We start from the raw sequence: 26,629 nt of genomic DNA, 5'->3' as shown, positions 1-26,629 counted from the left end.
GCAGCCGGTGGAATTTAAATGGCCGAATTCTTCACTCCTGAACTGAGGGCCATTGTTGCTCATCACAATATTGGGAATGCTGTGACGACTGAAGTATGCTTTCAAGCATTCTGATATTTCCCTCGTTGCCATTGAAGTCAGCCGGCCTAACTCTCAGTAGTCAGGATAGTAGTCTACAGTGACAAGACAATCAGTTCCTGATTAGCAGAATATGTTAATAGCAGAACAAGGGTCAGCACTCTGAAACCACAACATAGAAACAAGTGACAGATGCCCCTGTTGGGTGAGTGTTTGGGGGTGGGGGGGGATGTGAAAAGAGGATTTTAAAAATGAATAAATACAAACAAATAAATACAATTTTTTTTTGTAATTAAAAAAAGAGTAAAGGTGGAGGAGAGAGTTCATCGTCTGAAGTTGTTGAACTCAATGTTAAGTCCAGAAGGCTATAAAGTGTCCAATAGAAGATGAGGTGCTGTTCCTCCAGTTTGCGTTGGGCTTCACTTGAACATTGCAGCAGGCCAAGGACGGACATGTGGGCATGAGAGCAGGTGTGTTTAAATGGCAAGCGACAGGAAGGTCTGGGTCATGCTCGCAGACTGTGCGAAGGTGTTCCACAAAACGGTCACCCAGTCTGCGTTTAGTCTCTGTTGCTGTCTGGCATACTGACCTCTACCTTGCAGAGGCTGAGCACCAACTCCCAGACACTTCTTCCTACCTCCCCTGGACCATGACCCCCACCACCCAACATCAAGACATTGTTTCCAGGATTGTCACTGACCTCATCTCCACTGGAGATCTTCCCACCTCAGTCTCCCAAACCCACAGTCCGCTTCTACCTCCTTCCCAAAATCCACAACCAGGACTATCCTGATAGACCCATCGTGTCAATCCGTTCCTGCCCCATGGAACTTATTTCTCCCATCTTGACTCCATTCTCTCTTGCTTTGTTTAGTCTCTTCCAACCTACATTCATGATTCCTCTGATACCCTATGTCATATATCAATAATTTCCAGTTTTCTGGCCCTAATTACCTCCTCTTCACCATGAACGTCCAACCCTTCTACAACTCCATCCCCCATCAGGATGGTCTGACGGCTGTTTGCTTCTTGCTTGAACAGAGGCCCAAACAAACCCCATCCACTACCAGTCTCCTCCATCTGGCTGAACTTGTTCTCTCATTGAACAATTTCTCCTTTAAGTTGTCTCACTTCCTTCAAATAAAAGGTGTGGCATGGGCCCCAATTATGCCAATCTTTTTGTGGGGTATATGGAACATCCCTTGTTCCAGTCCTACACAGGCCCCCTCCCACAACTTTTTTTGGTACATTGATAACTGTTTCAGTGTCACTTCATGCTCTCATCTGGACCTGGAAAAATTTATCAAGTTTGCTTCCAATTTCACCCTTCTATCACCTTCACATGAACCGTCTCCAACAATACTCTTCCCTTCCCTTCCTTGACCTCTCTGTGTCCATTTCTGGCAATAGACTGTCTACTTATAGTCATTACAAGCCCACCAACTCCCACAGCTACCTCAACGACAGCTCCTCACACCCTGCTTCCTGTAAGGACTCCCTTCTCTCAGTTCGCTCACCTCTGTCGCATCTGTTCCGATGATGCCACCTTCCAAAATGGCCTTTCTGACATATCTTTTTTTTTGTCAACTCTGTGCTGACAGGGCCCTCAACCATGCCCAACCCATCTCCCTTACCTCTGCCCTCATCCTTCCTCTCCCTCCCAGAACCATGACAGGGACGCCCTTGTCCTCACTTTTCACCCCACCAGCCTCCACATTCAAAGGATCATCCTCCACCATTTCCGTCAACTCCAACATGATTCCATCACCAAACACATCTTCCCTTCACCCTCCTGTCAGCATTCCGTAGGGACCATACCCTTGGTGACACCCTGGTTCACTCCTCCACCACCCCTAACTCCTTATCCCCTTCCCACGGCAATCGCAGAAGGTGCAGCACCTGCCCCTTTACCTCCTCACCGTCCATGGCCACAAACAGTCCTTTCAGGTGAAGCAGCGCTTCACCTGAACCTCCTTCAATTTGGTCTATTGTATTCGCTGCTCCTAATACGGTCTCCTGTACATGGGGGAGAATAAACACAGACTTAGTGACTGCTTTGCAGAACATCTTCGGTCAGTCCACAAGCATGATCCAGACCTCCCTGTCGCTTGCCATTTCAACATTTTTTAAACCCTTTTTCCCCAGGGTCATCTGTCACTTGTTCCTATGTTGTGGTGTCAGAGCACTGACCCTTGTTCTGCTATTAACACATTCTGCTATCTTACCTTTATGCCACTGTCAGCACCTTCTTTAGTCTTTACCACTATCATTAATGCTCCCTTTGTCTTCTGTCCATGACATCTTTGTCAATCTCTCCTCAGCTCTCACCTGTAGCTGACCACCAACTTTGCCCCACCTGCTCCAACCCCTCTTAAACAGTCCAAAATCCATCACATTTCTACTTCTCTTTCGCTCTGAAAGTCATACAGACTCGAAACGTTAACTCTCTTTCTCTCTCCACAGATGCTGCCAGACTTACTGGGTTTTTCCAGCATTTTCTATTTTTATTTCAGATTGCTAAACATTATTGGCTGGGTGTGCTAATTTCAACTTCCCTGCAATCCAAACTAGAGTAGGGTTTTGAGGGCACCAATCATCTGATAGCTTGTTCAACTGGTCATTCACAATAGAAGAGGCAAGGAAGTGAACATGATCATGGGAGGGCATCACAGCCAATTTTTATTCCCACCCTATATTCATACAAATCTACTTTTCAGTCAGGACTGCCAAGACTGCAGGCAACACTTCCATTCTTTTATTTCCTTCAATAGAAATGTTGGAGCTTTATTAGAGATAGGTTATTATCATGTCATGACTGTAGCTCACAAATTTCTAAACCAATACATGACAAAAACATAAAAAATATGTAATTTCATGATTAGTTTTGAAGTTTATGACTTACTATATATATTTTTAGAAGTGCTTGTGTGAGATTCACTCAAAACTCCTTGAAAGTAAGAAATATCAGTTCATTGCATGATGATTGCTTCAACAACTTATCTTTATATAGTGCATTTAATGTAGTAAAACATCCCAAAGTGCTAAACAAGAGCAATATCAAGAAAAGTACTTTTTTTGACACCGAGCCATAGGAGGAGGAATCAGGAAAATGACCAAAAGTTTGATCAAAGAGGTAAGTTTGAAGGAGCATCTTAAAAGGGGAGAAAAAGGTAAAGAAATTTAGGGAGTAAATTTCAGAGCTTAGGGCACAAGGCAGCCAAAAGCACAGTCACCAATGGTGGAACAAGGGGCCAAAATTGCACCAACACAGAGATCCTGCAAGCTTGTGGTGTTGGAGGACAATACACAAATAGGAAGGGAAACTACTAAGAGAAAATCAAGAAACAACTCCAAAAGGAGAATGGTAAACAATTAAATCATCAAAATATTTTATGAAATTTTTATGAAAGCATTTTCATCTGCCACATTGTTTTGTCAGTGGCCAAAGATACAGTTCTAAATGAGGCTTTTAATAGGCAATACTTCAGAATCTTATAGTTTGCAGAAAATATCTGAAAAAAGAAAACCTCACCGGCAAAATTTAGCAAATTAATCCCGTTAAGCTTTGCTGCTAGAAATCTGACATCTCAGGGGTGCTGATAGAAATCTGACATCATCCTTTCCTGCAACGTGCTTTGTTCCACTACAATGTCACCCCACCCCCCCCCAAACACCACCCCCTATATTTTCAGGTCCCTCAGTGCCTAAGTACTTGGCCCGCAGCAGGCCATTGCAATCAAAATGTTATTTGTTACTTGGAAGCCCATTCCAAGTGCAACATCTTTGCCTCCAGTCCCGGAAAGTTTGCTGCAAGTCTCCCTATGATAATCCCAGTGCCAAAGGATCCACCCGATGACCACACTCGATCAGGAGATTTGCTTGCATTCTCCAGCACCACTCTTGCTCAGTGCAAGCCCAACCAGAACCACTAGCTTAGGCAAATTTCCATGCAGGCCTGCCTTCAGTAATGCAGGGATACCAAGGGACACCCATGAGAAATGGTGACAAGAGCATCATGCAGATGAATATATCCTTAGCAAAATTATAAGTTCTGCTGCAGTTAGAATCAGTTGATTGCTTCATACTTTTATAGTCAAAGTGGAAAGCAATACCATTTATAGGGCATGAATCCAACTGTCCATGTGCCATTGGCAAGTAGTATGATTTTTTTTGACAAATTATAAAAGTGAATGCGTTTGCATTTAAACGAACAATCATGGGACTGAATGCACAAGAGAAAAAAGCTCAAAGAAGAACAATGAGGAAAAAACAAAGGGTTCTGAAAGTTTATATAAAATTGACATTTTTAACAAATGCAAAATAGAAGCCAAAATAGAAAGAGAAATAAAAATAAATCTCTTTCCCCAATATACTCCTCTCCTATTTTTGACTGAGGCAAAAATTTCATGACCTTTCTAATTTCTAGGCACATCTCTTTTCTGGCTAAGCATTAACACAGAATTCAAAACTAGTGTGGAAAAGTCCACCAACCATAACACCCAAGTTACGTGCAGAGTGAGACGTTCCACATGGACAATAAGACATTAATTAATTCGCTTACCCAGTAGTCTTCATAGAGAAAAGAACGTAATGTTAACCCAAACAGATTAAATAAATGGTCACAGTCATAAGATCAGTGCAATAACAAGTACCTTAAAAACATTCACACTAATTAGAAAAACAAAAGATGAGTGATGTAATCAAATTAATGATGTCACCATTGGGACTTAATTCCCCCATTAAGGTTCTAACAGGATTCAGGTACCTGCAGAAAAACAGAATCCGACTAGTGATCAAGTTCATCTGTGCAAAAGACTATCACAAAACTCTGGTTATGCACAGCTAACTGCATGGTTCTTTATAACATGATATTTGAAGTATTGCTACAACTCAGTGAGCAATGGCACATCATCTATACTTCTCAGAGAAATGAGGATACTGCCAAATCAACAAATGCATATGTTCAACACTAGTGCCAAGGTGGAACTCATATTTCAACTAGCTTTTGTGAGACAATTCAACTGTAGCACAGTCAATCTTTCAAGTCCATAATAAACCTAGAGAAAGCTCGACCCCTGAAAACAGGTCTGATGAAGGGTTCCTACTGCAACACTAAATGTTCTTTCCTCCTTCAGATGAATTATTCATGTGCATTCCCAATAATTTGTTTTATTCCTAGCCTTAGCACATTTTCTTTTCTCTTTATAATCATAGCCTGGTTTTTATATAAAATCATTTACCTCAGCTACATAAATACACTTGCAATAAAGGCTGAGCTTGTGCTTACCCTCGATGGTCCTTCCTTTTCTCCACAGTCTTTAATAAACATTCTTTCTATTTCTTGATTTATGCCTTCAACACTGTTCTGGACCCGTGAAATTGCGGATTTTGAAACAGTATTGTTTGATGCTGGACCTGGGATAAATCTTGCTGCGGTGGCCTATGAAAAATAAAAACATTTTGAAAAGGATTTTAGAATACTAGCAAGAACATTCACACAGCAGTAATGGTACACTCCTACAAACTGTGCCTCGTTGTTTTTGTGATTTACACAATATCAACTTTTGTATGTTACAGAGTTCAGAGCCATTTTTGAAATGTAATATATTTTTCTTCATCAGCATCAACTATGGGCAACTACTTATACAAGTATGTATATATACACAGAAGGTACTCAGGCAATTGTGACACTGAATGCTGAGATAGGCTGTACCAAAGCCCAAGACTGGAGGTTCATATTAGGTATTTTCCCCAAATGATGAATTCTCTATCTTGGTTTTAACACTGGGCAGGAGGAGAAAAAGGAGGAAAATCAATGAGCGGAAGATTTGTCTTTGAAATGGAAGCTCATTATCACAGGTCTCTCTCACACCCCCTCTTAATGACCAAGCTTAAAAGCTGCATTAGCAGAGGTTTGTGAGCAGGGAAGGTGCTTCTGTACTGAGTCAATCCAGGAATGTTGCAAGTGCATTTAAAAGGAAAGTAAGGCAGGAAGGAAAGTAAGGGCAAAATAATCAAAAGCAAAGAATGCATACTATTGAAAGCTTTTGTTTTTAATTTCACACTGCTACCCAGAGTTGTGATGGCAACATATAATATAAATTCTAATCATAAGATCATAAGAAATAGAGGGAATACCTTTTTCAGCCCATTGGTCCTGCTCCGCCATTCGATAAGATCATAGCTGATCTAATTGTGGCCTTAACTTTCCTGCCCGCTTCCATAACCCATGATTTCCTTGCTGATCAAAAATCAAAAAAACCTCGAATATATTCAATGACCCAGCTTTAACTGTTCTGTGGAAGAGAATTCTATAGACTAACAACCCTCAGAAAAGAAATTCCCCTTCATCTCCATCTTAAATGGGATACCCTTATTACTAAACTGTTCTCCCAGTTCTAGATTTCCCCATGAGAGGAAACATCCTCTCAGCATTGACCCTGTCAAACTCCCTCAATATATGTTTCAGTAAGATCACCTTTCTTCTAAGCTCTAATGAGTATAGACCCAAAATGCTCAACCTTTTCTAAGACAGCCCTTCAACCCAGGAATAAGTCTAATGAACCCTCTCTGAACTGCAATCAAGGCAACTATATCCCCTTCTTAAGGAGACCAAACTGTACACAGCACTCCAGGTGTGGTCTTACCTATGCCCTGTACAGCAAGACTTCTTTGTTTTTACTCCGCATCCCCTTGGCAATAAAGACCAACATTCCATTTGCATTCCAAATTACATGCTGTACCTGCAACCTGATGTCTTTTGTACAAGGACACCCAGGCCCCTCTATACTGCAGCATTCTGCAGTTTCTCTCCACTTAAGTAATATTCTGCTTTTTTTTACTTTTCCTTCCAAAGTGAACAACCTTACATTTTCCAACATTATTCACCACCTGCCAAATTTTGGCCCACTAGCTTAACCTATCTATATCCTCTTGCAGACTCTATTCTCCTCACAACTTGCTCTCCTGCCTATCTTTGTATTGGCAACAAATTTGGCTACAAGGCAGTTGATCCCTTAATCCAAGTCATTAACGTAGACAGTAAATAGTTGAGGCCCCAGCACCAGGCCCTATAGCACTCCATTAGTTTGCCAACCTGAAAATGTTCCATTCATCCCAACTCTGTTTCCTGTTAGCCAATTTTCTATCCAAGTTATTATATCACCCCCAACAATATGAATCCTTATCTTGTTATGTACCTTTTATGTAGCACCTTAGTGAATGCCTTTTGGAAACCCAAATACATTACATCTACTGGTTCCCCTTTAACCATCCTGCTTGATTGTATTGCAATTTTGTAAAAGTCCTATTGCCACTTCTTTAATAATGGATTCTGGCATTTTCCCAATGGCAAATGTTAGACTAACTGGCCTATAGTTTCCTGCTTTCTGTCTCCCTTCTTGCTTGAATAGAGGTGTTACATTTGCAGCTTTCCAATCTGCTGGGACCTTTCCAGAATCTAGGGTATTTTGGAAGATTACAACCAATGCATCTACAATCTCCGCAGCCACTTTCATTAAGACCCCAAGATGCAGGTCATCATGTCCAGGGGACTTGTTAGCCTTCACTCCCATTAGTTTTCCTAGTATTTCTTCCTTTGTTTTAAGGTCCCCCCTCCCTTTTGCTTTTTCATTTTCTACTAACCTTGTGATGCTTTCTGTGAAGACAGATACAAAATACTTGTTCAAAATCTCTGCCATTTCCTGGTTTCCAATTTCCTTCGATGTACATCCATCTTGGGAGATGATGGACTGTGTCCAGGGTGGATATCACTTCTAGATTGAATGTCATTTATTATGGCTGTAGAGGCCAATTCACAAATTTATTTTATTTGTTCATAGAATGTGGGTGCCGCTGGCTAGGCCAGCATTTATTGCCCATCCCTAAATGCCCTTGTTCAGATGGTATTTAAGAGCCAACCACATTACTGTGGGTCTGGAGTCACATGTAGGCCAGACCTGGTAAGCACAGCAGACTTCCAGGCATTTTCTGCAGCTGACACAGATGAATGGCGTTGGCCTAAGATTGACTGATTTTTTTTTTCCCTTCTGGCAGGCTCCCTTTTCTGCCATTTGTTTGTTTCTTTTGTCCTCTGCTTTTTCCACACCCTTTGACTGCTCATCTCCAAGCACTCCAATCAGCAGCAAGGGCTTCCCATGCATCGAACCAGATTCCAGACAACTTGAAGTCTCACTTATAGATGTCCTTGCATCGCAGGCATAGGTGATCTGTTGGTCTCACGCCAAGAGCAAGCTCACCACAGAGCATGTCTTTGGGGATGCAGCCGTCATCCAGTCGCCGCACACGACCCAGCCATTGGAGTCACCACGGATTTAAGAGGGCAAACAAGCTGGGAATCCCTGCACATTCACGTGTTTTGTTTCCGGCACTCTGTCCTGCCAGGAGATGTCCAATATTCGTCTGTGGTAGTGGAAGTGAAAGCTGTTCAGCTGCTTTTCTTGCCTTGCATAAGTTGTCCATGATTCACTGTTGTAAAGGAGGGTGCCAAGAACGCAAGCCTGGTACACACAGAGCTTTGCATTTTCAGTTGGGTTGCTGTTGGTCCATACTCAACCTCTCAACTTTGACATGACAGCTGAGGCCCTAGCAATCGCTGTGCTGATTGTGGTGTCAAAGGACTGGATGTTGGTAATTGTTGTTCCGATGTATGTGAAGGCATTGATGACCTGCAGAGGAAGGTTGTCTAGGTTGATGGAAGGTGCAGTCTATATGACCTGGCCCATAATTTTGGTCCTTCTGACGTTGATTATCAGTCCAAACTCCTTGCGGGCCCGGGAGAACTGACTTACAAGCTGCTGCAAATGAGCTTCAGTATAGGATGCCAGCGTGGTGTCATAAGCAAACAACTCACAGACTAGGACATTACACATTTTGGTCTTGGCGCGCAGTCTTGCCAAGTAAAACAACTCAGGCATGCAGATAGAAACCCTCATTTGAGTCACTGAAAGCTTACAACAGCAGTATAGAGAAAAATATGCCAAAGAGAGTTGGCGGCAGGATGCAGCGTTGCTTTACCCTGCTGCTGATCTTGAAAACATCTGATGTTGCTCCATCATAACTAATGGAATTGTGCATGTTCTTGTGGAAAGAAGAAATTACAGCTATTTTCCATAGCAGTTGGAAGAGTCTGCCTCTGCTGGCGAGGTTGAAGGCCTTGGTAAGGTCTATGAAGGTAATGTAGAATGGTCGGCACTGTAAGTGTCGAACTGAGAAAATCATGTCAACTGTCGATCTGCCAGCTCTGAAGCTGCACTAAGGCTCAGGGTAGATGTGTGTTGCCAGGGTCTGCAATCTGATCAGAGCAACATGAGCAAAGACCTTTCCCATGATACTTAACAAAGAGATGGCTCAGTAATTGTTGCAGCCCACTGTGGTTACAAGAGCAGCGACTGGGAATTCTGTGGACAGTAATTCATCTCCTGAATCCCCAAAGCCTGTCTACCATCTACAAGTCAGGAGTGTGATGGAATACTCTCCACTTGCCTGGATGAGTGCAGCTCCAACAACACTCAAGAATCTAGACACCATCCAGGGCAAAGCAGCCCACTATATTGGCACCCCATCCACCACCTTCAACATTCACTCCCTCCACCAACGACACACAATGGCAGCAGTGTGTGCCATCTACAAGACGCACTGCAGCAACTCACCAAGGATCTTTTGACAGCACCTTCCAAACCTGTAACCTCTACCACCAAGAAGTGCAAGGACAAAAGATGCATGGGAATGCCATCACCTGGAAGTTCCCCTCCAAGTCACACACCCTCCTGACTTGGAAATAATACACTGTTCCTTCACTGTTGCTGGGTCAAGATCCTGGAACTCCCTTCCTAACAGCACCATTGGTGTACCCACACCACATGGACTGCAGTGGTTCAAGAAGGCAGCTCACTACCACCTTTTCAAGGGCAATTAGGGATGAGCAATAAATACTGGTCTAGCCATGACCAAATATTAAAAAAAATGTTGCATTTCCTTGTTTCCTATTAACATACTGGATATCAACTCCAAAGCAAGGAGATTGCAGGCTGGGGGATTATTTGACATCAGAAAACTCGAAAAATGTGTTTCCCAAAAGTCCTGCCAAATATAATGGTAAGATCTGATCAGCATTTTGTGTCTCTGTTTCCTGGTCACATCCAGCCAGATTGAAGGACCAAGTATGGAGCCACATGTGAGGCAATTAATTGCCTACAAAACTCTCACCCCCCTTATCACCTCTTGTCTAACCGAAAGTGCGTTGGTTGGGGTCAGGAGTTTTATTTTCAACATTAACATTTATGGGGTTCAAAACCCCCCCCAATATTCCCTAATTTGCAATGTTACATGCACATAACCAACTTGGCTGTCCTTGAATTGCACTGGATTATTTCCGTTAGTGTAATATCATCTAACAAGATTGCCAGAAGGAATCAGTGATCAAGCATACAATAAAGGCATTGATGCAGGCTATCGACTTAAAATCTGCTCTTAGCAATAAACTAGAAATTTAGCGCACATCAAAGAATCTGTAACATTACCAACACTGACTTCAGGCATTTTTACCAACTGTTCTGAGCATTTAATTAGGTCCCTAGAGTTACGTCATAACAGCAAATGTCAAATTACATTGTCAACTCTGTGCTAAAAACACAAATCATAAAGTGGAAAAAAACTGCACTAAGCTTTTAACAATGCTTCAGAGCACAGACTGTCCTAATCAGAATTCAGCCACTCATACAAAAACATTCATTCATTCAGATACATTTCAAATGCTCAATATAGATCATAAAAATGGAATAAATATGGTTACAAGAATAAATAAATGTATTTCTAATAGACATCTCATTCAAAATATGGAGCTGGCTTCCAATTTCAGATGCTCCGAACAACAACAACTTACGTTAATATAGCACATTCAATGGACTTGGGTGTGTTTGTACATGGGATGCAGAAAGTTCTCATTCAGGTGCAGCAAGCAATTAAGAAGGTAAATGGCATGTTGGCCTTTATTGCAAAGGGATTGGAGTACAGGAATAAAGAAGTGTTGCTCTAATTGTACAGGGTTTTAGCGAGACCACATCTGGGATACTGTGTGCAGTATTGATCTCCACATTTAAGAAGGTATATACGTGCATTGGAGGCAGTACAGCGAATGTACATTAAATTGGTCCCTGGGATGAGGGGGTTGTCCTATGATGAGAGACTGAGTAAATAGGGTTTATATTCTCTAGCGTCTAGAAGAATGAAAAGCAATTTCATTGAAACCTACAAAATTCTGAAGAGGCTTGATACAGTCAACATAGAGATTGTTTCTGATAATTGGGGCGTCTAAAACACCGGGTTACAGTCTCAGGATAAGGGGCTGATCATTTAGAGCTGAGATGAAGAGAAATTACTTCATTCAAAGGGTTAAGAACTTTGGAATCCTCTGCTCCCGAGGGTTCTGGATGCTCCATCATTGAATACACTTAAAGCTGAGACAGATTTTTGGTCTCAGGGAATTAACGGATATCGGGAGCAGGCAGGAAAATGGAGTTGAAGCCCAAGATCGTCCATGATCGCATTGAATGGCTGAGCAGGCTCGACGGGCCGTATGGTCCATTCATGCTTCTATTTCTTGTGTTCAACATACTAAAACGTCCAAGGCGTTTAACAAGAGTGATACCAATCAAAACGTTATGGCACCAAGTTACATAGAGATATCAGGACAGAAGTCTAAAAGCTTGATTTTAGGATGCCTCTTAAAAAAGGAGAGAGAAACAATGAGGTGGAGACATTTGGGGAAGGAATTCATGAGCTTTAAGAAGCTGAAAGCATGGCAACCAGTGTGTGGTGATTAAGACTGGATTTGCACCAGAGGCTAGAATTGGAAGGTCACAGAGATCTCCAAGGCTGGTTGCTCATCAATATGGAAAACTCCATTCTAATAATATAATTCTCAACTTTTTAGGTGTGTTTTATAAAAAAGTCTGTTTTTAAAACAAAAATCAGGTAAAATTTACATCAATGATTTGGATGAAGGGACTGAATGTATAAGAACGTAAGAAATAGGAGCAGGGGTAGGCCTGTCTTGTCATTCAATAAGATCATGGCTGATCTGTCCCAGGTCCCTCTTTCGTGCCAGCTCCTCATGGCCCTCAACTTCCCGATATTTCAAAAATCTATCTACCTCCTCTTTAAATACTTTCAGTGATCTAGCCTCTACAACTCTAAGGTAAGAATTTCAGATATCCACTACCCTCAGAGAAGAAATTCCTTCGCATCTCAGTTTTAAACGAGTGTCTCCTTATTCTGTAACCATGTCCCATAGTTCGAGATTCCCCCACTGATGGAAGCACCTTCTCAACATCTACCCTGTCAAGCCCCCTCAGAACCTTGTACGTTTCAATAAGATCACCCCTCATTCTTCTAAACTCTAATGAACAAAGGCCTAAGTTGTTTGGCCATTCTTGATAAGTCACCCCCTTCATCCCAGGAATCAGCCTAGTGAATCTCTTTTGAACTGACTCCAATGCCAGTTTATCCTTTCTTAAATACGGGGGCCAAAACTGTACACAGTACTCCAGGTGCGGTCTCACCAACACCCTGTACAGTTGTAACAAGACTTCCCTATTTTTAAACTCCAAACCTCCAGCAATACAGGCCAAAATTCCATTTGCCGTCTTAATTACTTGCTGCACTTGCATGCTAACTTTTTGTGTTTCATGCACAAGAACACCAAGATCCCTCTGTGCTGAACTTTTTTGAAGTCTCTCTCCATTTAAATAAAAATCAGCCTTTTGATTTTTCCTACCAAAATGTATGGTTGCTAAATTTGCTGATGACACAAAGATAGGTAAGACAGTAAGTTTTGAAGAGGACATAGGAACAGGAGTAGGCCATTCAGCCTGTCAAGCCTGCTCCGCCAACCAATTAGATCACAGCTAATCATCTACCTCAGCACCACTTTCCTGCACTATCTCCATATCCCTTGATGTCATTAGTCCCCAGAAATCTACTAATTTCTGTTTTGAACATGCTCAATGATTGAGCTTCCACAGGCCTCTGGGTTAGAGAATTCCAAATATTCACCACTCTCTGAGTGAAAAAATTCCTGCTCATCTGTCTTAAATGGCCTACCCTTTATCCTGAGATTGTGTCCCCCGATTTTAGACTCATCAGCCAGGGGAAACATCTCATCTACATCCATCCTGTGACGCACTGCAAGAACTTGCTAAGCTTCAATGAGATCACCCCTCATTCTGCAAAACTCTAGTGAATATAGACCCAGTCTCTCCTCATTAGACAATCCCACCATTTCAGGGGTTAACCTGGTGAACCTCCATTGCACTGCCTCTATGGCAAGTATATCCCTTGAGATAAGGGAACCAAAACTGTGCACAATCCTCCAGGTGATGTCTCACCTGCTCTATACAACTTCAGCAAGACATCTTTACTCCTGTACTCAAATCCACTTGCAATGAAGGCCAACATACTATTTGCCTTCCTAATTGCTTGCTGTAACTGAATGCTAACTTTTAGTGATTCATGAGGATATAAGGAGTCTGCAAAGGGACATAGGTTGGTTAAGCAAGTGGACAAAAATTTGTCAGATGAAGTATAATGTGGGAAAATGTGAACTTGTCCACTTTGACATGAAGAATAGAAAAGCAGCATTTTATTTAAATGGACAGAGATTGCAGAACCCTTGAGGTACAGAGATCTGGATATCCCGGTACATGAATCAGAAAAAGTTACTATGCAGATACAGCAAGTGATTAGGAAGGCAAATGGAATGTTGTGGTTTATTGCAAGGAGAATGGAACACAAAAGCACGGGTGTTTTGCTACAGTTGTAACACATCTAGAGTACTGTGTACAGTTTTGCATGGTCTCCTTATTTAAGAAAGGATATCAATGTGTTAGAAGCATTTCAGAGTGTGTTCACTCAACTGATACCTGGGATGGGGTGGCTTACCTCAGGAAAGGTTGAACAGGCTGGGCCTGTATCCACTTGAGTTCAGAAGATTGAGGGGTGATCTTACTGAAACATATAAGACCTTGAAGGGTCTTGATAAGGTGGATGATGAAAGGATATTTCCCCTTGTGGGAGAGACTAGATCTAGTGGGATACAGATTAAAAATAAGGGGTCTCCCATTTAAGATGGAGATGAGAAGAAATCTTTTCTCTCAAGAAAGTTGTGAACCTTTGGAACTCTCTTTCCCAGAGAGCGGTGCAGACAGAGTCAATGGCTATTTTTAAGGCAGAGGTAGATAGATTCTTGACTAACAAGGGAGCCAAAGGTTATCAGGGGTAGGCAGAATGCGGAGCTGAAGCCACAATCAGATCAGCTATGATCTTATTAAATAGCGGAGCAGGGTTTAGGGGCCATATGGCTTACTCCTGCTCCTAATTCATAAGTTCATATGTAAATGTACTGGATCTTGGAATAACCCCAAAACAGTTTTACAAAGAATTTTTACAAAGATATAAATGTATGTTCTGAAGAACAGTCATATTCAACTCGAAATGTTAATTCTGTTTTTCTCTCCACAGATGCTGCCAGACCTGCTGAGTATTTCCAGTGCTTTCTGTTTTTTATTAGTATAAAGATCCAGTACTTGCTGACCAAAGCTAATGTCTGTATGAATGGGTCCCTCCGAGGACTCAAAGCATAGCAGGCTTGGACCATCAACTACAAATAATATGTTGAAGAAACAGATGGAAAATGTGATCGCTATTTGAAGGACTGCAGTAGCATTTTCCATCGTATGCAAACAACAATCACACTGCTCACGACTTCCAAATGCAATATTAAACCATTACATGCTTGCCACACCTTTTCCCACTTGGATCAAACTGAGGAAGGGTTCTTTGCAGGAAATCAACTCATTCCACAAAGCTTTAACAAAAACAGAAAATGCTGGAAAAACTCAGGGCCAACAGCATCTGTGGGAGAAAGAGAGTTAATGTTTTGAGTCTGTGTGACTCTTCTTCAGAGCTAAAGAGAAGTAAAAATGTGATTAAATTTATACTGTTTAAGGGGGTGGAGCAGGAGAAACTAGATAGGTGGAGGCAAAGAAGAGATTGACAATGATGTCAAAAACAAAAGGACAAAGGGGTATTAATGATGGTGGTACTAGCTGAAGGAGGTGCTGATGGTGGCATTAAGGTCAGAAAGTAGAATTTGATAATAGCATGACAAGCATAAACACTCTGGAAAAAATATGAACAAGTGACAGATGGTAGTTGTGGGGGTGGGGTAGGGGGAGGGGACAGTGGTGGGAAAAAAGATTGAAAATAGGATAAAAGGTAGGGGTAAAGCAATGAATAAAAATGAAAATAAATAAAAATAAAAAGTGGGTAAAAAATAAAACTTAAAAAATAAAAATGAATATTAAAAAAAGTAGATTAAAAAGGGGTGAATTAAAAATGGAGGAGCGAGTTCATGATCTGAAGTTGTTGAGCTCAATGTTAAGTCCGGAAGGCTGTAAAGTGCCTAATCGGAAGATGAGGCGCTGTTCCTCCAGTTTGCATTGGGCTTCACTAGAACATTGCAGTAGGCCAAGGATGGACATGTGGACATGAGAGCAGGGTGGTGTGTTGAAATGGCTTTGCGCCTTATCTTGCTTCCTCTCTCCAGGCCTTCATAAAGCCTCCAAAAGCAAGTCCTCATTTGCTAAAATGTTTCTTTTCATGCATGGCACCTACCTCATCATCCTCTCATTCTATGTCATAGTTGGATTCTTTTTTATGCAAAGAACTTTGTAGGAAAACAAGAAATAAGTGGCAATAACACAAAATCCAAGTAAATGACATTTCCATGCTCTTTTGATCTGATTATTCTTACAGTTAAGTCACTGGTTTTCAAATTAGGGACCATAGACACAAAGAGCTCTCAAAACATAAGATGTTAAGAAATAGGAGCAGGAGTGACTTTCAAAGGGAATTAGATCATTATCCAAAGAGGAAAAATTTGCAACGCTACAGGGAAAAGGCAGGGGAGTGGCACTAGGTAAATTTCTCTCACCGAGAACAGCACAGACACGATGAGCCAAATGGCTGCCTTCCATGCAGTAACAATTCTATGATAGGAGGTCATCATTTGGTCTCTCGAGCCTGCTCCACCATTCAACATGATCATGGCTGATCTTCATCTTCAAATCCGCTTTCCCACCCACTCCACATATCCCTCGATTTCCAGAGAGTCCCAAAATCCCAATATCTCAGCTTTAACTGTATACAGTGATGGAATATCCATAACCCTCCACGGTTCAGTTCCAAAGATTCACAATCAAGTGAAGAAATTTCTCCCCATCTCAGTACCCTGATGCCGTGCCCCTATATTCTATGCACCCCAGATAGGGGAAACAACCCCTCAGAGTCTATCCTGCCAAGCTTCTACAGAATCTTGCATATTTAAATTAGATCACCACTCATTCTTCTAAATTCCTGAGAATAAAGGCCTAATTCATTCAGCCTCTCATTTAAATTACTAACTCAGTAAATTTGTTTCACTACCTCCAATGCAAGTATATCCTTCCATAGTTAAGGAGATCAAAACTACATACACTACTCCAGCTAGGGTCTCACTAAAGCCCTATACAATTGTAGCAAGACTTCCTTATTCATAAGACGTAGGAGCAGAAGTAGGCCATTCGGCCCATTGAGTCTGCTCCACCATTCAATGAGCTCATGGCTGATCTGATAATCCTCAACTCCACTTTCCTGCCTTTTCCCCATAACCTTTGATTCCCTTACTGATTAAAAATCTGCCCGTCTCAGCCTTGAATATTCTTAACAACCCAGCCTCTGCAGCCCTCTGTGGTAAAGAATTCCTCAGAGAATAAATTCCTCCTCACCTCTGTTTTAAATTCTAATAAGTACAGGCCCAGCCTACTCAACCTCTCCTCATAAGAAAATCCCTCCATACCCGGGATCAATCTAGTGAGCCTTCTCTGGACTGCCTCCAATGCCAGTGTATCTTTTCTTAGATAGGGGACCAAAATTGTTCACAATATTCTAGGTCTAATGAGTGCCTTGTTAGCAAGACATCCCTATTTTTATACTCCATTCCCTTTGAAATAAAGGTCAACATTCCACTTGCCTTCCCTATTACCTGTTGAACTTGTATGTTAGCTTTTTGGGATGCGTGCACAAGGATTCCAAAATCCCTCTCTGTTGCAGTTTTCTGCATTCTTTCTCCATTTAAATAATATTCAGTTCCTCTATTCTTCCTGCCAAAGTGCATAACCTCACATTTTCCCACATTATATTCCATCTGCCAAGTTTTTGCCCACTCACTTAACCTGTCTATGTCCCTCTGTAGACTCGATGTCATCCTCACCACTTTTCTTCCCACCTATTTTTGTCATCCGCAAATTGGGCAATAGTACATTCACTTCCCTCATCTAAGTAATTAATATATATTGTAAATAATCGAGGCCCCTGCTCCAATCCCTGTGGCACTCCACTAGTTACAGCTTTCCATCCTGAAAATGCCCCACTAAACCTAACTCTCTGTCTTCTATTAGTTAGTCAATCCTCTATCCATGCTAATATGCTACCCCTAACATGTACTCCAATCCCCTTGCAACAAAGGCCAGCATGGCATTTGCTTCCCTAATTGCTTACTGTACCTGCATTAAAACGTTTTGCTCCTTGTATGAGTACATCCAAGTTCCTTTGAGCACCAACTTTCAGACGTTTCTGCCTTTCATAAGAACATAACTTGATTCCCATTGATCTCAATTTTAACGGTCTTCTTGAGGACACATTCAGTCAAATGCTGCCTTGATATCAAGGGCAGCCACTCTCACCTCTGGAACGCAGTTTGCTTTTCCATGTTTAGAAGGTTGTAATGAGGTCTGGAGCCAAGTGTTCCTGGCGAAACCCAACCTGAGCAATGGTGAGCTGGTTATTGCTGTGTAGGTGAAGTTTGATATTACTCTCGATGACAACTTCCATCACGGTGCTGATGATCGCATGCAGACTGATGAGGTGTAATTGGCTGGATGGATTTGTCCTGCCTTTTGTGGAGAGGACATGCCTGGGCAATTTTCCACATCGTCAGGTAGATGCCAGTTTTGTAGCCAGGAGAGCAGCAAGTTCTGCAGCACAAGTCTTCAATACTACAGCTGGGATGTTGTCAGCACTGATAGTCTTTGTCATATCCAGTGCTCAGCCTTTTCTTGATATCACATGGAGTGAACCAAATTGGCTGAAGACTGGCACATGTGACACCGGGGACCTCAGGAGAATGCCGAGATGGATGATTCACTTAACACTTCTGGCTGAAGATGTTTGCAAAAGCTTGAGCCTGTCTTTTGCACTGACATGCTGGGGTCCCCCATCAGTGAGGCCAAGGACATTTGTGGAGCATTCTTCTTTGTTTAGTTGTTCAATGGTCCATCACCACAAAGGATTTGGCAGGACAGCAAAGCTTTGTTCTGATCAGTTGATGGTGGGAAAACTTAGCCCCATCTATTGCATGCTGCTTCTGCTATTTAGCATGAATGCAGGCCTGTGTTGTAGCTTCACCAAGTTGCTACCTCATTTTTAGATAAGCCTGGTGCTGCTCCTGGCATGCTCTCTTGCACTCCTCATTCAACCAGGGTTGATCTCCAAGTTTGATGGCAATGATAGAGTGATGGATACGTTGGGCCACGAGGTTACATATATTTGTTGAATACATTTTTGCTGCTGCTTACGGTCCACACCATCTTGGATGTCCAGTTTTGGAGCTACTAGCTCTGTTCCAAATCTATTCCATTTAGCGTATTTGTAGTGTCACACAACATTATGTACCATTCTCCATGTAAAGAGGATTCACAAGAGACTTATTTCAAGGTCAGAATCTTCGGGTCAGTGAGCGGGGGCGGGGCCCGCTCGCCAAAATGTAAAATGACATCGGGTGTGCGTCCTGACGTCACCGTGCGTCATTAAAATCTTGAGTTCGGCGGGAGCGCACTGGAGTTGGCTGCAAGTCCAAACTGTCAAAGGCCTATTAAGGCCATTTAAACAGCAATTAAAATAATTAACTGAGCTGCCCGTCCAACCTTAAGGTTGGCGGGCAGTTGAAGAGCCCAGGTGGCCTTCGCATTTATCATGAAACCTCATCCAGGGGCAGGATGAGGTTTCATGAAGGTTTTTAAACTTCAGTAAAAATTTTTTAAAAAATTCATAGGCACGTCCCAGCTCAGGACATGTCTTGAAATCTTTTTTCCTTTATTTGAATTTTTAAATATCAAACTGATCTCCCTGAGGCAGCTCTGGCAGCCTCCTCCCCTCACCGGCACAGGGAGCACCCAGCACTTCCGGGTGCACGTCATGCTGGGCGGGCCTTAATTAGCCCACCCATGTAAAATGGCAGCGTGCAGCCTTTCGCAGGCGGCAATCAGCTGTGTGTCTGCCCGCTCCCGCCCAACAACCCCCCACCCTCCCAAAATGGGGAGAAAATTCTCCCCCAAGTGTTCTGGTAACAAATCTAATAGTTAATGAACGAGAACACATCATGGTTCAATGACTTTCCATCCAACATTATGAACACTAAGGTAGCGGCACAATGCATCTGATAGACAGCAGTTAAAGAAAAACAAGACAACAACTTGGTCTTCAAAGGGATTAAGGCTCCTGAACCAATCCCATACAATCAGTTCAGAGTTAAACTTCTTTGGTGGAATCATAATATTAAACTATCATTTCAGCTTCTGAGTTAACTCTCACTGTATTAAACATGTAGTTTCCTGGATGCATTAAGTAGTTCTGGCTAGTTTCAAAATCCAAAAGATAAGTGTGAAACATATTTTCACTAAAAGTAAAGTTGTGGTATGATGCACAGTTCAATGAGATCATGACTTATTGAGATTAAAAACAAAAAATGCTGGAAACACTCAGCAGGTCAGGCAGCATCTATGAAGAGGAACAGAGTTAACATTTCAGGTGGAGATGACCATTCATCAGGCCTGAAGATAGATAGGAATATGACTCATGATTCATTGTGGCATGGACTGGCAGGATAAGGATTCGTGTAACTATATGACTCTTCACAGGAAGAATCTCTGAATTCAACCAGATTGTTATAGGAAAATATCAAGCAGAGGCCAGGAACTCCTGGGGTGGAGTCAAAAGTCATTTATTTGATAGTATAGAACTTGAATACTGCTGAAAAGAGACATGTTGCCAGAGCTTTTTGTCTTGCACTCATCAGGATAAACACAAGTATGCCAAATTTCAAATAATCACAACAATCACACTACAGGAGCAAAGTCTGCTGATTGGTTGGCAAGTTGACTCTGATTGGCCAAGATGTTGTCTGGAGAAAGCAACAAGGAACTATAGGATCCGTTTGCTTCTGGGTAATTCATAAAAGGCACAAGGTTTGGACATATTCCCTTTATTTTCAGAGAACAGGTTCCTGCCTGTGAACGTATGTTGCTTCTAGCAAGAGTAAATGAACCATATTAAGAGCTCAACTGATCTTAAATTGTTTGTTAGTGTAGCTCTTAGTACACTCAGGATTGTTCAGCAAGTGTTTCCCAGGCCTGGATTTTCCAGCCCCGTCGCAGGCAGGACCCGCCGCGGGCCAGGCAGCACCCCAGCCAGAAGTCCATTGACTTGCGGTGGGACTGGAAGGTTGTGGCGGTAGGCAGGTGTGGAAAATCCTGCCGCCAATCTCAGAATCACATCTAACAGCAGATGATTTGCTCTGGGTTTTGCATACACAGGGCTGGCTGAGTATGGTCAATATATAGCCTATTACAAACAGCCAAAATAACAATGTTTGATTTGATCAGCCAATTAATGGGACATCCAGCGTGCAATGATCTTATCAAACACTTCTTTGAAAACACAACTCCAATTTACATTCAAAGAGATAGAATGTTCTTTGAGCTGTGGTTATGCATGAAGTTGCCTTTGAAACATGACCTGAATGAGAAAGCCGGCTACTATATATAATTATATTTTAAGTTTATAAAATTATACACAAAGTATCTTCAAATTTTGGAAGATAAGGCCTTTATGTTTTTGGGTCTTTTCTATCTTCATTTAAATTTTCAGCTTCTATATATTTGAGAGCTGTGACTCTGCTGTAAGATAATCTATGACCAACATTTTCTTCACTATCTCTGAAAACTAGGTAGGCTTTCAGTAACATGCCCAGGATAACACACAGAAAGCCTCAGTTAATCATTTCAGATCGTGGAATAATCTTTTATCTTCACAGGATCTTTCTCCTGTTAAGGAAAATGACAGACATCACAACACCACACGTTGTTTTAGTCTATCAAAAATGTAACAGTAAGCAGATAAACAATAAATCAGTTACAGTAGAAATTGTACTATTTAGCTCAAAGATAACACATAGCTAAAATATTGAATTCATATTTGATAATTATTTTTAATTAACATATATAGTGTTGTTCTTTTATTTTTCACCACAGTATCAATTGCACTGGCCTGAATAATGATTCCAAACAAATCTCTAAATTTAAAAATTCAATTTTGTTAAATACCCCTAAAACTATACCTGGGGTTTCTTTTTAAATAACTAACTCAGCTCAAAAGGAGCTTTCAACAGTGTATGTGTGTGTATTTGTGTTAAGTACCTTATATCTACTCTCAATCAAACTTCAACATTTGTATTCAGGGAGGCATATGGAATGTAACACTTGCTGGCTTTTATAGTCCATACGTATTGTGATTAAATTTAAAAGGTTTGAGCAAAAATATATAACTTGTGTCACAAAAAAAAGTTTACTGCTTTGACTAATCGGAGAATGCTACAGCACAAAAAGAGGCCAATTAACCCATCGAATCTACAACGGTGTTTTCTCCATGAGTCACCTCATCTAAACCCAGACACTTACTAGCTCTCATTGTCCTTTAATATTCCTCTGTTTCAAGGAACTAATTTCATTTGTAAAATGATTATGGGTACAGACAAGGACATGGCAGAGAAATTCACATTCTAATAGCCCTTTTTGCAATAATCACTGTTCAAAGAGTATCTGTGAATGCCAAGACAGACAGGACAAGGCTCACCTTACGCCCTCACCTCAATGAATTTCGGGCTCGGCATGATGCTGAACTCTTCTTCCGCCGTCTTCGTCTCCGGGCTCACTTCTTTGGGCAGGAGTCCTCTCCCAGTTCAACGGATCCTTTTACCCATCTCCAATATTCTCCCTCCACCTGGACCCCTCCCTCTGGATTCTTACCTTCTCTTGATCTTTTCATTGAGAACTGTCGGCGCGACATTAGTCGTCTCAATTTCTCTGCTCCTCTCACCCATTCTAACCTGTCTCTCTCTGAACTCACTGCACTCCATTCTCTCAGGTCCAACCCTGACATTGTCATCAAACCCGCTGACAAAGGTGGTGCTGTTGTTGTCTGGCGCACTGACCTCTACCTCGCGGAGGCTGAGCGTCAACTCGCAGACACTTCCTCCTACCTCTCCCTGGACCATGACCCCACCACTGAACATCAAGCCATTGTTTCCAGGACTGTCACTGACCTCATCTCCTCTGGGGATCTCCCTCCCACAGCTTCCAACCTGATAGTCGCCCAACCTCGGACGGCCCGCTTCTATCTCCTACCCAAAATCCACAAACAGAACTGCCCCGGTAGACCGATCGTCTCAGCTTGCTCCTGCCCCACAGAACTCATTTCTCGTTATCTTGACTTCCTTCTCTCTCCCCTTGTCCAGTCCCTTCCCACCTACATCCGTGATTCCTCTGACACCTTACGTCACATCAACAATTTCCAGTTCCCTGGCCCCAACCACTTCCTCCTCACCATGGACGTCCAATCCCTCTACACCTCCATCCCCCACCAGGATGGTCTGAGGGCCCTTAGGTTCTTCCTCGAACAGAGGCCCGAACAATCCCCATCCACCACTACTCTCCTCCGTCTGGCTGAACTTGTTCTCACGCTGAACAATTTCTCCTTCAATTCCTCTCACTTCCTCCAAATAAAAGGTGTGGCTATGGGTACCCGCATGGGCCCCAGCTATGCCTGTCTCTTTATGGGGTATGTGGAACATTCCTTGTTCCAGTCCTACTCCGGCCCCCTTCCACAACTCTTTCTCCGGTACATCGATGATTACTTCGGTGCCGCTTCATGCTCTCGTCGGGACTTGGAAAAATTTATTAATTTCGCTTCCAATCTCCACCCCTCCAGCATTTTCACATGGTCCATCTCTGACACTTCCCTTCCCTTCCTTGACCTCTCTGTCTCAATCTCTGGTGATAGACTGTCCACCAATATCCATTACAAACCCACCGACTCCCACAGCTATCTCGACTACAGCTCCTCACACCCCGCTTCCTGTAAGGACTCCATCCCATTCTCTCAGTTCCTTCGCCTCCATCGCATCTGTTCCGATGATGCCACCTTCAAAAACAGTTCCTCTGACATGTCCTCCTTCTTCCTTAACCGAGGTTTTCCACCCACGGTCGTTGACAGGGCCCTCAACCGTGCCTGGCCCATCTCCCGCGCATCCGCCCTCACGCCTTCTCCTCCCTCCCAGAAACATGACAGGGTCCCCCTTGTCCTCACTTATCACCCCACCAGCCTCCGCATTCAAAGGATCATCCTCCGCCATTTCCGCCAACTCCAGCATGATGCCACCACCAAACACATCTTCCCTTCACCCCCCCATCGGCATTCCGTAGGGATCGCTCCCTCCGGGACACCCTGGTCCACTCCTCCATCACCCCCTACTCCTCAACCCCCTCCTATGGCACCACCCCATGCCCATGCAAAAGATGCAATACCTGCCCCTTCACTTCCTCTCTCCTCACCGTCCAAGGACCCAAACACTCCTTTCAAGTGAAGCAGCATTTCACTTGCATTTCCCCCAACTTAGTCTACTGCATTCGTTGCTCCCAATGTGGTCTCCTCTACATTGGAGAGACCAAACGTAAACTGGGCGACCGCTTTGCAGAACACCTGCGGTCTGTCCGCAAGAATGACCCAAACCTCCCTGTCGCTTGCCATTTTAACACCCCACCCTGCTCTCTTGCCCACATGTCTGTCCTTGGCTTGCTGCATTGTTCCAGTGAAGCCCAACGCAAACTGGAGGAACAACACCTCATCTTCCGACTAGGCACTTTACAGCCATCCGGACTGAATATTGAATTCAACTACTTTAGGTCGTGAGCTCCCTCCCCCATCCCCACCCCCTTTCTGTTTCCCCCTTCCTTTTTTTTTCTCCAATAAATTATATAGATTTTCCTTTTCCCACCTATTTCCATTATAAAAAGAGGGAAAAAAAATATTTATTTATTTATTTATTTTACATCTTTTATGCTCTCCCCACCCCCACTAGAGCTATACCTTGAGTGCCCTACCATCCATTCTTAATTAGCACATTCGTTTAGATAATATCACCAACTTTAACTTTAACACCTATGTGTTCTTTTGTATTATTGTTGTTGACATCTTTTGATGATCTGCTTCTATCACTGCTTGTTTGTCCCTACAACCACACCCCCACTCCACCTCTCTCTCTCTCTCTCTCTCTCCGCCCCCCCACACACACACCTTAAACCAGCTTATATTTCAACTCTTTCTTGGACTCGAACTCAAGTTCTGTCGAAGGGTCATGAGGACTCGAAACGTCAACTCTTTTCTTCTCCGCCGATGCTGCCAGACCTGCTGAGTTTTTCCAGGTAATTCTGTTTTCATTTTTGTTTTGGATTTCCAGCATCCGCAGTTTTTTTGTTTTTAGGACAAGGCTCATGTTATGTCCTCCACAGCCCCACGGGTTGTCATATTTCACAGTTCAGGCTAATGTACATAGAAAGGCTTTGAGAGGGCAATGGTTGTACATGGAATATACTGCAAGATATAGCAATACTTCTGGGGACAGAAAAAATTGATAGTCAAGAAACTATCATATTTCTCCAAATACTATTGGGGGATATATTAAAGTAGGGTGTGTGCGCATGCGTGTGGAGTTCTGGGCATGTAATTAAACTAGAGACAATTAGGCTGCAATGTTTAAATTATCAAAGAAGCAAGGTGTAAAACAGGTGTTTGAAATGGAGATGAGAAAGCTAGGGGCGAGGTGACAGCAGATACAGTGTGAATGGAATTTGCGTTCTTAGATAAGTGGGAAAAGGGCTTGATTTTCACAACTGACAAGATAAATAAGGCAAGGTTATTATATTGATTTTTCCCAAAAGTGCTGACCATAATGAGAACATGAAAGTTTTTTTTATATTCTGGGAAAAGCAACTTCCAAAGACAAATGGAAACAAAGGGATTTACAGATCAAAAAGGGAGAAATATATTTACTGAAGGGTGGAAGGTGAAGTGTGGGCATGTGAGATCTTGAAAGGTGTGTGCGTGAAACAGACTGGTGGAGAAAAGCCTCTAGCTACCCTGCAGGAGTTTGCTGTTCCAGTAACCAAAGGTCTGTTAAAAGCCTTTGGAAGTCCATTGTCCAGTGGGTGCTTGTGGTAAAATTGCTGGATGACTTTATAAATTTGGGATCTATTTGGACTGTTGTCTTAAAACGGGGGTGTAGTTGGGAGTCTGATTAAGTAGAGAGATTGGGAACTGTTATAACTGCAATCTTCTGTGTATTTGAGTTTTTTTTTCTTCTTTTGTTAATAAATGTTTTAATTTAATCTTTAAAATCTCTAGAGGTGGTAGTGGACTCATTACTTCTGATTTCAGTGCACAAGCCTTCTCGTAATAAATTCAAATTACAAAATCGTTGTGATAGTGTGGCCAAGTTTCCCTTGTGGATTTGGTCAACCTGGCAAATACCACCTGCTATATCATAACATGATATACAATCTGACTTGCATAGATTATCATTTTCTTTGTTCACATTACATAGAAAAACTCCTGTACTTTCATCCATGGTGAAGTACCTGGTTCCACACATATTCAGGTAATTATAGCATGGGCATCTGGAATGCTTTGAGATCCATGTTCTTAGGGGTTAGATACCCATGATTATACCCTGCTCATTTCCTTTCAATTTCAAATAGGAAAGGACTGGAATGAAAGTTTGCAATATACATGGTTTCAGTAATTCAGGGGTGGGGGAGGGGGGGAAGGGGGAGGGAGAGCAGTTTTCATGATTATACAGCTAATTTTGATGTCTTTTTTGACATGGTATGGTAAAGTGACCACTTGAACCCTATTTGCAGTGATGAATAAAGTGAAAAGTAATCACTGGAGCATTTACTTGTATTTCCATGATTAAAATATTAGGTACATAAATCATTGCTAGCTCCATCAACAGTAATATGGGACAAACTAATTTGTAACAAAGTGAAAATATGAAGAATCTTAAGAGATAAAAGTTATTTCAAAAATGTACAAGTTAGATTTTTTGATCAGCTTAAATTTCCACACCAGCCATGAGGAAAATAATTGGTCAGACTGCCTGATGTGATCTTTTAGTTAAAATACACCAAGATACTTAAGTATCTATGAGGCTAAAGGTACAAGAATGTAAAAGAGAATACAAACAGGTGTTAAAAGGAAGAGTTGTCAAAGGTGCTAAAAGAGATCAAGATGGAGATAAATGGAAAAGTAGCCAATACCTACA

At 42.2% G+C, this 26,629-nt stretch overlaps 1 protein-coding gene across 1 annotated transcript in view; it reads right to left on the bottom strand.

Annotated features, from left to right (window-relative positions):
• LOC121276470 (glucocorticoid-induced transcript 1 protein-like) overlaps window positions 1-26,629 on the bottom strand; it is a 255,740-nt gene that overhangs the window by 68,324 nt on the left and 160,787 nt on the right. Inside the window, exon 5 of the mRNA XM_041184912.1 lies at window positions 5,366-5,518. Within this exon, the coding sequence (XP_041040846.1) occupies window positions 5,366-5,518 (153 nt within the window). The remainder of the gene's footprint in view (window positions 1-5,365; window positions 5,519-26,629) is intronic.

This window comes from Carcharodon carcharias, chromosome 3 (assembly GCF_017639515.1).
Source record: "Carcharodon carcharias isolate sCarCar2 chromosome 3, sCarCar2.pri, whole genome shotgun sequence".
NCBI classification, from domain to species: Eukaryota; Metazoa; Chordata; class Chondrichthyes; order Lamniformes; family Lamnidae; genus Carcharodon; species Carcharodon carcharias.
The sequence above is the reverse complement of the archived record's forward strand: the minus strand, read 5'-3'. Positions and strand labels throughout refer to the sequence as shown.